Source organism: Mastomys coucha, unplaced genomic scaffold (genome assembly GCF_008632895.1).
Source record: "Mastomys coucha isolate ucsf_1 unplaced genomic scaffold, UCSF_Mcou_1 pScaffold13, whole genome shotgun sequence".
Classification (NCBI taxonomy): Eukaryota; Metazoa; Chordata; class Mammalia; order Rodentia; family Muridae; genus Mastomys; species Mastomys coucha.
In genome coordinates this window covers 33054617-33065683 of record NW_022196895.1, presented here as the reverse complement: position 1 = coordinate 33065683, position 11067 = coordinate 33054617, and the positions used below count along the sequence as shown (strand labels likewise).

The window sequence follows — 11067 nt, the reverse complement described above, 5'->3', positions numbered from 1 at the left end:
GTGACCAGCAGCTGAACAGAGCCTGTGAGCTCAGGTTTGCCCCCATCCGTGGCTGTCAGCAGTAGCTTATGCTCAGGAGCATCCTCTCTGTCCAAGGATTTTCTTAAAGCTAACTCAATCTGTTTACTTTCTTCGTTCTTTGAACTCACAATTAGTGTGAAGTAATCATTAGAGTTAAGCCTATAGCTTACAACTGAATTGGCTCCAATGTCTGCATCGAATGCGCCCTCTAGCAGAAACCTAGAGTCTAGCATTCTGGACTCTGAAATATGCAGCTTTTGTTCTTTGACTGAGAATACTGGCGGATTGTCGTTAATGTCCCTCACCTCCACCTCCACATGGAAAACTTGCAGCGGCCTGTCTACAATCACCTCCAGGTGGATACTGCACTCCATGCTCCGCCCGCACAGCTCCTCCCGGTCGATCCGAGAATTCACAAACAAAATGCCATTCTGCAGATTTACCTCCAGAAGGTCCCCGCGGTCCTTGGACGCCACCCTGAACAGGCGGGGCACCAGCTCCGTCAGCTCCAGCCCCAGGTCCTGCGCGATGCGACCCACGAAGGTGCCGTGTTTGGCCTCCTCTGGGATGGAGTAATGGAGCTGGCCGCTCCCTGCCTCCCAGATTGAGAACAGCAGAAGCGAGAGCAGCAGACGCCGGGAATCCGGACCTCCTCGCCGAGAAAACACCATGTCAAGTACTCCTTTTGTTTCTTTGAGAAAATCTAGTCTTTATATAAAGATCAGCTCTTGGGCATCTAGAATCCTTTAATCCAGTTGAGCACCAACCGCCATTGTTCACCTTTTAAAAGACATACTGCTATGAGAAAGTCTTGGGATCGGAGCGAAGCAGATCTTGGTGGACAGCGACATCATGTGGCTCCAATGGGTAATGAATCCAAAGAATGAATATCAACCTGGGCAATAATTGGGTTCATTCATAATATAAATATTTTCTTTTCATTTTTTATCCTTTAATAGTAGATTCTTAGTGTTACAAGTGCATGTACGTTTATCTTCTCTCTTCATAGAGATTCCATTTCAGTGAGAGATCTCTTCATAAGTAAAAATGTTTCTTCCCAATATTTTAAATACTGATCTACCAGTTATATACTAATATTACTCTGTAATATGCGTTATGACCTGGAAACGACATGCATATCACAAGTATAAACTTCTTTCCACACTTGTCTGTGAAAGAAATGTGTTCATCGGCAGCTGGTCATTGAAATGCATTATTCTATATTAACATATAATTCTAATTTTTCTTAAGTTTTTGTGTGTCCTTGTGGATTCTTGTCAAATTTCCTCTTGATGTTTTTAGTGAACATAAAAATTTTTAAACTATTTTGCTTACAAATTCTTGGAAAATGAAAACATATTTTTCCAACTATCAATATATGTGTAATGTACCAAATGAGCCTCTCACAGTATTTTCCTTTATATATTTCTCAGTCATTGTAAATCCAAATAGTATTTCAATTTCTGGTCTTTGTTGGATTTGGATCTTTCTTCTGCTCCAAAATATGAGCATAATTCCAAAATTATTACTTTATCCTCTTCATACATTTTGCTCTTTCCTTAATGAGATTCTTCTCTATGTCAACGTCTTTACACTAGTTTATCTTTTGAAGCATGTTTAAACCTACAACTACAAAGATAGAGATGATGGTGCATGCCTCCCATTCTAGCAACAGGGAGGCAGAGGCAGGAGGATTGCTGTGAGTTTAAGGCCAGCCTGATCTATGTAGGGAAACCCAAGACAGTCAGGGCCATACAGAGAAACCCTGTCTCGATTTTCCAAAATAAATTTCAATACTCATCACCAAATCTAAATATTTGAGCATCACAATTTCTATACCATTGACCATTCTCCAATTTTACTTAGACATATCCCCAAACTTATTTTTATTACTGGTTCTCCCTTGCAGACAATATTTAGTTTTGCTAGACCCTCCCCTTTTATATCTCACAAATGCTGTACCTGTGGCTATAACTCCTAGTTATAGTGTGTGTCGAAGCCTCTAGCACATTTGCTTTCTATTTGACACGTATGAAGGCCTCAGACTCACATCAGGTCTTCTTCATGTTGTCTCTGACCACTTTTCACTGTGAATCATATTTTACAGAAATACACCCCCTCTTCCTAAAAACCTCTGTTCAAGAACTTTTACTTCATTTTTATCGGTGAAAATGCTACCTTCAAAGTTAACCTCAGAATTCTCCAAAAACTCATTGTATTTTTTAAACTGCATTCAATAAGATGTAAATTAATTGGAATTCCTCTAGTGGTCTTATCACTAAACTGCTGATTATTTCAAAGGAATCTGTTGTTCTTTTATAGATTTGCAGTCTGTAGAGTACCTACAAAAGTTACATCACATTGAAAGTCTTAGTGGTTATAATTTTTACATAAATGTAGTTCTAACTGAATAGTTTGAAATTCTAAAATTAAGTAACGCATAACCTATGACTTTTTACTTGATTTCTTAAAAATCTGGATGTTTGGGGATATGGTAAACATAATTATGTAATATTTTAATTGCTTCTTAGTGCTTGGAATAAGAATATGTCACTAGCTACAGATGTTAAGTGTACTGAAAATGCACAGACAAGAAAGTAAAACAGAAAAGAGGAATGGTGAAATTTTCTATGAAACTATTAAATTTATCCTCATTTCACTTACAAAAGACTCTCTATAAATAACACTAAAGACAATTCATTTGCAGAATCTCTGTGAATTTTAAAAACAATAAATGTATCCCATAGCCAGCAAAGAAAAACCTGATAGAGTTTGTATCTCTCAAAATGATTTCCCAACAAAATAAAAACCATGATAACTCATGAATATAGATGTTGTGGTAAAGAGGTTCTCCTGTCAAGTTCTGCAGTGTCCAAAAAAAGAATGGACTTTAATTTTTATTAAGTAATTTAAGCTAGGAAGGCTTTAAAATGGTATATTCATGTAAGATAAAACAAACATTTTAAAATCAACAAGACTATATTAGTTATTGTCACTATAAAAATCATAAATGTTCTCCAAATGGACTACTCTTTAAACAGGGGCAGAATTTGGTGTGCTTGTGGTAGTGCTCGAAGGTTAAGTCTCCTATGAGACCTGCTCATGAGTTGAGCACATTTGCTTTTATTTATACTGAAAACAAGAGCAAAATATTCTAAAAATCATCTCATAGAATATATTAGAATTTAGCCAACTTTGAAAGTTGATAGTCAGAGGTAACTAAACAAATACTTGAAATTTTAAAAATAACATGAGTTTTATGATCCACCTTGTGCACCACGGGTATGCACAATGAGCATCTTAACTAATACGTCTTGATTTACATCTGAGTAGTGAGGTAAGATACAGAGACTCGGCATGATGAAGAAACAAAAGATGATATATGCCTTGCAAGAGAAGTGCAACAATGCAGAAAAGAAGGTTTTCAGTGTCATTAGTTTTCTAAAACAGAAAGGCACGTTGTGTATGTATTCATAGTTTTGGAATAGAAAACAAAAACCAAAATCTCCCAAAATTCAAAGAAGTAAATACTTCAGGGTAAGAACTGGAAATAACTTGCACTGTACACTAGAGTCAACTCTTCTGTATTTTGAATGTGAATATATTCCCTATACAAACAAGAAGCCAAACCAAAAAAACTACTTAAGTCCTGATAGAGCTATATTTCTAAGTAATATTAATTATATCGAACATAGCAAGTACAATCCTACAAATGAGGTTTAAAAAAAAGAAAGTGCTTCACAAATATGGTTGGAGTATACAAATTCTTGCAATAAGAAATGGAGATAATTCAACTTGTAAAGAAATTAAACCAATAATGTTGAAACCTATGATGTGGTAGAATGTGCACAATACAAAGAAGGAGTACTAGGTCAGCATATAAATTTTAATTAATTGACTGTAGGATTTATAAATGTGGATAAGCATTGGAACTCTTTAGGAGTGCTTGCCTAGAGGTATAGGCATTGAATAACACACTGGATATGCAAACACCTAATTTTGAAAATCCGCTCAGTAAAGAATGTAAAGACATTATTCATCTTAGCGAGGTTTTATCAATATTACTGACCAACATAAATTACCAAGTTTATGAAAGAGAAACCCAAATTGGCCTGAAACTCCCTGTATAAGCCAGATTGGACTTAAAATTAAATACTGTTCTGCCTCAATCTCCCTGGTGTTGCGATTAGTAAGTTACATCATGAAAAACAGCTACACTATTTTTTGCACGCCTAGGAAGAAAAATATTTAACACTCACGTTGTCTGTAGAGCTGGGACCCTGAGGTAGGCTGGGGCTAAAAGCCATGAGGTCCGTCTTGGGCGGACCCTCTCCAGAGCACACCCTCTGTCGCCTCTGCTGCGAGTAGGACCAGCTTCCCACCGCGCTCGAGCACACCAGCATGGGCTTCCCAGGAGCACAGGCTCCATCAGTGGGAGTCGCTGAACAGCGCAGCGCTGTGTACAGCAACAGGGTGAGCACTAACAGGCTGGAAACCGCGCAGATGGCAATGATCAGGTACACGTTGACATCCACCAGCCCCTGATCCACGCTGGAGGCTCCGGCTGACACCTTAGATGACACCTTCTGTGTTTGGCCACTGTCTACCAGAGAAAGCAACACCGTGGCTGTGGCAGTCAGAGAAGGCTCTCCGTGATCCTTCACCAACACTAACAAGCACTGACGTAATGCATCTGTCTCCTCCAGTGCACGCGTCGTGCTGATTTCTCCTGTGTACAGGCCAACACGGAAGGGACTACGAACTCCACCCGCAGCCGGCTGCAGCTCATAGGACAACCACGCATTGTAGCCAGAGTCCTCGTCTACTGCCCGCACTTTCGCCACAACCTGGCCAGGCACCAAAGCCCGAGATACTACTTCATTCATTGTGCCACCAGCTCTGTTAGCCAAAGGCCCCAGCAATGTGGGCGCATTGTCGTTCTCATCCAGCACAAACACCTGCAGAGTCACATTGCTGCCCAGGGAAGGCACACCAGCATCCCTCGCGCTCACCTGGAACTGAAGTAGCTCCAGCTCCTCGTGGTCCAGAGGCTGCAGAGCGAACACCTTGCCGTTCTCCGCGTGCACAGACACATAGCTCGACAGCAAGCGCTCGCCCACCCTCCGCTCCACCAGCGAGTAGGACACCAGGGCATTCTCCTGCGCGTCCGCGTCCACCGCCGACACCGTGAAGATGTGCGCTCCAGGCGGGTTGTTCTCCTTCACGAACACCGTGTATTCGGGTTGCGCGAACACTGGAGCATTGTCGTTCACATCAGCCACCTCCACGGACACGCTGGCCGTAGCCGACAGGGAAGGTGAGCCCCCGTCGCGGGCAGTCACAACCACGATGTAGTTAGAGATGGTCTCTCGGTCCAGAGCGCTGTCCAGCACAAGTGAATAGTAATTCTTGAAAGTGGACACTAGCTTGAAGGGAATGTGAGGAGTCAGAGAGCAGGTCACCTGCCCGTTCGCACCAGAATCACGATCAAATACGCTAATTAAAGTGACAACTCTCCCAGGTTGACTGTCTTCAGACACCGGGAGAGACAAGGAACTAACAGTCAACTGTGGAGCATTGTCGTTAGCATCTACAACTTCCACGAGAACGGTACAGTGTCCAGGCAGTTGTGGGAAACCTTTATCACGTGCCTCTAATGGAATCTTGTAAGCTTTACTCTCTTCGAAATCAATAATTCCTATAACTGTAATCTCTCCACTCACAGCGTCCATGTGAAACTTGGATTTTATATCTGAAGAAACATCACTAGAAAACGAGTACATAACTTCCCCATTCACACCTTCGTCCAAATCTGAGGCATTGACTTTGATTACCAGTGTTCCATTTGGAACGTTTTCTGGTAATTTCACGGTATAGAGAGATCTATCAAAAACTGGAGCGTTGTCATTGACATCCAGGACGGTGATGAGTAATTGAACCGTGCCGGTTAGCTCCGGTTTGCCTCCGTCGGTGGCCGTGAGCAATAAGCGCATCTCTGCAGCTTCTTCTCTGTCTAAAGGTTTCCGCAAAACGAGCCCAAGAGGCTTCACTTGCTCGTGGTTGGGTGGTACATCCAGAGAGAAATGTTCATTGGTGCTCAGTCTGTAAGTCAGCAGAGCATTGGAACCCACATCTGCATCTGACGCGCCCTCTAGTGGAAACCGCGAGTCAAGCAGTCTGGACTCGAGGATAAACAGAGTCTTTTGTGTCGTTGGGAACGTGGGAGGGTTGTCATTAATGTCCCTCACCTCTATCTCTACGTGGAAAATCTGCAGCGGCCTGTCCACGATCACCTCCAGGTGGATGCTACACTCCATGCTCCGCCCGCACAGCTCCTCTCGGTCGATCCGAGAATTCACAAACAAAATGCCATTCTGCAGATTTACCTCCAGAAGGTCCCCGCGGTCCTTGGACGCCACCCTGAACAGGCGGGGCACCAGCTCCGCCAGCTCCAGCCCCAGGTCCTGCGCGATGCGACCCACGAAGGTGCCGTGTTTGGCCTCCTCTGGGATGGAGTAGTGGAGCTGGCCGCTCCCTGCCTCCCAGGCTGCCACAATTATCAGGAGCAGGGATAGTTGTTGGCTCTTCCAATTGTATCCTCTCAGGTTTACCATTTCAAATTACTGACGTTTGATTCTCATTCGCGACAGTTATTTCAGACTCCGAAGGCTTTTTATTCCTTCATTCCAGTACCGAGATGCTGGCCATGGTGGAGCAAGCGAAGAGTGAAGCCCAGTGGAATCTTTCTAATGGAAAATGAATGGCCTCGCTTTGTGACCATTTAGTGGCTAAGAGCGACATCATGTGGCCCAAATAGTAAGTAGAATTTGCAAAATTTACAGTTATGCATTGAAAAGTGTATTTTAAATTGAAATTTTGTTCTTTGTTGTCAACATGTAAAGCAACATTTCTCATGCTTCTTCATGGTATTCTTGAGTACTTAACAGCTTTTAAATATTTAATTTGACTATAATTTTTGCTTTGAGTATTAAAAAAAAAAACTTTTTTCTACACTGTTTTAATATACAAGCAAACCTAAAAGGATCTCTTTAATTTAAGACAAACTTAGTTAAATAATTTTAATGTCAAGAAGGCAAAGTGATAAACAAATTTCATATACTATTATTGGATAGAGATATAGAAAGTTTGGGAATCTTTGAGACAAGATAATGTATTAAAGTCACTTCTTAAAAACAAGTATTGTGAATTACCTTTTATAAGATTTATATGTTCCATTGTAGGAGTTCATGGGTCTCATGTTTATTTACTCTTTCCACCAAAAACCTTGTTTTTATGATTACATGCTTGTTTTCTGTCTTCAATATCATGTAGGTTATTTCTTTCTCCATACTATAAACCCATTTCATCAGCTAAATATTGGTGCTGAGCCATCTACATTTTCCACAATTCTTTAAGTCTTTGCGTATTTTATCTTTTGAGAGTTAGTTTAACAAGTGTAGTTCCCTTAAATGCTTCACCCCAGTGTTCCTAGATGCAAGTAAAACAATTATGTGTGTTCTAATGCCTCACAATTTTGATATCTGCCTACATCAGCTTTTTAATAATTGGCACTCTGCTTGATGATTGCAAACCCTTTTGTTATACTGCCTTCGGAACTCATTTAGTCCATATGGGTGACTTTATGAACATCTTTATTACCATTGCCTCAAATGTTTATACTTTACAAATGACTTTAGAGAAGAGTAAAAACCATTATTCTAATACTTACCCCAGAGATTCTCTTTATAATACTTTTTCTTGTCTCATCTCATACTCTCTCCTGTGTGAAACGTACCCTTCAGCCCAAGTAGAATACTCCCTGCTTTCAGATTCACTTGGGATTTTGCTGTGCATCCATTTACTTAACATTATTTCTTTACCAAAAATACTGATTATTGTCAATATTCTCCCAAAGGAACTTCTCCATTATATAAACACCAAACTCACCATTAATCTGGACATTTCCTTCAACTAAGGAGATAGGTGGACAGTTACATTCAGTCACACTATGATTTACTTATTTACTTATTTACCTTTTTGTGACTCATAACACTGTTTTCTCTGACTGTCAGATTATATGTATTATATCTTTATTTTTATACAAAAATTTGAAGCCATGGGTTGGGTTTTGATTCAATTTTTTAACAGGTACTGGACAATGAAAACGTTCTATACATTTTTAAATGTTTTACTTGGTGGATATAGCCATAGTACTTTTGTGAGCTATTTTCTGGTTACTAGACATAATTATTTATACAAATTGTCAATATTGTTGCTGCTGCTGCTGTTGTTGTTGCTGCTGTTGTTTTTCAAGACAACATTTCTCTGTATAGCCTGGCCATCCTGGAACTTACTCTGTAGAATAGACTGGCCTTAATCACTCCAGTGCTGGGATTAAAGGTGTGAGTCACCATCACCTGGCACAAATTATGTTCTTTACTGATTAGAATATCCAGAAGTAAATTTATTACTTGTAAGTATATAGGAGAGTTTAGGAGATTTTTAAAATCTTGTTGTTATATCAAGTATTAGTTAAAATCACTTTGAATTCCTTTGTAAGGAACAAAGAAAACTGGATTAGTGATTTATGCCATTTCAAGAATGAAATAAAAGTAGAAGCACAAACTCCAACTCAGCTATCTTACTGATACTGAGCAGTTCTTAAAGTGGAAGAAAATGTGAAATAGGAGCTTTAGGGTGCTCTGTTTTTCTGGAAAAAATGCACAACACAGAAAGTTAAAACTTTCTTTGGGAATCACTTCTATGTCTTGAATGTCTTTTAAATCCAAAAGCTTTTCTATTGCTAAAGTCTACAACAGTTAACACTGAACAATAATTGTTTTCAAAATAATGCCTTCCACTAAAATGTCAGTAGTAGCTCAGAATAATTCAGTAATACTGGCTTCTTCAGAGTGAAAACAACAACGAATAATTCACATAAATGAAAATGACATGGAATTCATAATAATTAAGCGGCTACTATTTGGCAAATACTATTATAGGCACCTTAGAAGAAGTATCTACTTAAAAATGTTTTTATATTTTTTCTGTATGACAGATAATATTATTTATATTCTAAATCTTGTAGACTCAAAACAGAGAACTAACAGGATGTACAGCTTATGCAATACTGCAAAAATAAACATAGCAGTGGTGAAATTTGTCACCAGAGAATGTCCTGAAGACTCATGACTTAGACATTACATGGCTGCCTTTTGGGTAGAGAAATCGTGAATAGTGCAAATAATTACACAAAACAAGAAAAGAAAAGCTTGTTCCATAAGGATGTTCATTAAACTAAATTCAAAGCAAGAGAACTGCAACATCACAGAGGTGCATTGACCTTATGTTTGTTTCTCTGTGGCTTTCCTTGCAGTACATAGAATCTAAGACCTTGAACCTGCTAGGCAAGCCAACAACCACTGAGCCCAACACTGAAATATTAACTTTATGTGAGCTTATTGGATTAAAATCTAAGGTTTCCCCAACTATTACTATAGCATATGAAGAGATGCGCTCAGTGATAACTATGAATGGAACAAGTTTACTAAAGAGTATGAATCTCCTTCGCCCATTCTCTTTCCACCAGAGGCACTCAACCTAGTCACTGTTGTTTATCCCTAAATGGCTACAAAAATCAACAATTAAAAAGGAGCTCTAGTTCCTCTAGGAACAACAAAGACTATGGAAAGAATACAGAAAATAATATAGTATGGATATTTGTTCAAAAGTGTATAAAATTGAATATTGTTATATAGGTTATTCATAGAGTGTTTCCCTGGCATGACCTTGGTTTCATCTTAAGTACATACACAAACACACACACACACACACACACACACACAGAGAGAGAGAGAGAGAGAGAGAGAGAGAGAGAGAGAGAACAAAAAAAGCAAAGAGAAAATGTATGGCCCAGTTGTGTCCTATAAAATATCCTATGAAAAAACATATATTCAAAATAATTCTCCTAGTGCTAAAATAAAAAAATGCAAATACCATGTGTAATTGCTCAGAAAAACATTAACGCCAATATCAACTGTGTGGCAAAAGGATAAATGTAACAAAATTTTGAGTTTGATTTTTAAAGCCGTATATCGAAGAATGTGCATAATAGTGCTTAATTCCATTTTACGTATAAGATCAAAAACAAATGAAGATTATGATGAAAATAATAAAATTAAAATGCTTAACCCGGTGCAATAAATAAAAACTTAAAATGAGAAAATATGAAACTAACTATAGAAAAAACAATACAAATTTTAAATAATTATGAAATCTTGGACTTACTCTTGTGCAATGATCTTCGTTTAAATCCTGATGCTCACCCACAACCGGACAAGGAGGAAGACCCGGGCTGAAGGCCATGAGGTCGGTTTTGGGTGGTCCCTCTCCAGAACAAACCTTCTGTCTCCTCTGTTGTGAGTGGGACCAGCTCCCTACCGCGCTGGAGCACACCAGCACGGGTTTCCCCGCCCCACACACGCCCTCTGGAGGCGGCACTGAGCACCGCAGTGCGGTGTATACCATGAGTGTCAGAACTAGCAGGCTGGACACCGCGCAGATGGCAATGATCAGGTACACATTGACATTCACTAATGAAACTTCCTGGCCGGTGGCGCCTGCCGCTCGCGAAGAGGCTTTTGGAGTCTGACTATTCTCAACCAGAGACACTAACACGGTGGCTGTGGCCGTCAGCGCCGGCTCCCCGTGGTCCTTCACCAGCACTAATAGGCGATGGCGTGGTGCATCCGCCTCCTCAAGGGCACGCGTTGTACTGATCTCGCCCGTGTACAGACCTACCCGAAACAGGCTCCGAGTTCCACCTGTTAAAGGATGCAATTCATAAGACAGCCAGGCATTGTAACCAGAATCCGCGTCTACTGCGCGCACTTTAGTGACCACCTGGCCAGCACCTACTGAAGGTGACACAAGTTCGCTCACTAAACCACCGGATCCTTGTGTCCAAGGCCCAAGCAGCGTGGGCGCGTTGTCGTTCTCATCCAGCACAAACACCTGCAGAGTCACATTGCTGCCCAGGGAAGGCAC

The 11067-nt window shown here is 40.3% G+C and overlaps 1 protein-coding gene across 15 annotated transcripts in view; it reads right to left on the bottom strand.

The window, feature by feature from the left end:
• Positions 1 to 11067, bottom strand: part of LOC116087034 (protocadherin alpha-4) — a 245621-nt gene that overhangs the window by 198397 nt on the left and 36157 nt on the right. For 2 of the 15 annotated variants that reach the window (XM_031365426.1, XM_031365428.1), the window contains exon 1: positions 465 to 4274. The exons of 9 other annotated variants lie outside the window; for them this stretch is intronic. In XM_031365426.1, coding sequence (XP_031221286.1) covers positions 465 to 692 — 228 coding nt within the window. In that variant the 5' untranslated portion in view covers positions 693 to 4274. 4 more of the 15 variants (XM_031365448.1, XM_031365427.1, XM_031365429.1 and 1 more) reach the window with 4 other exon arrangements.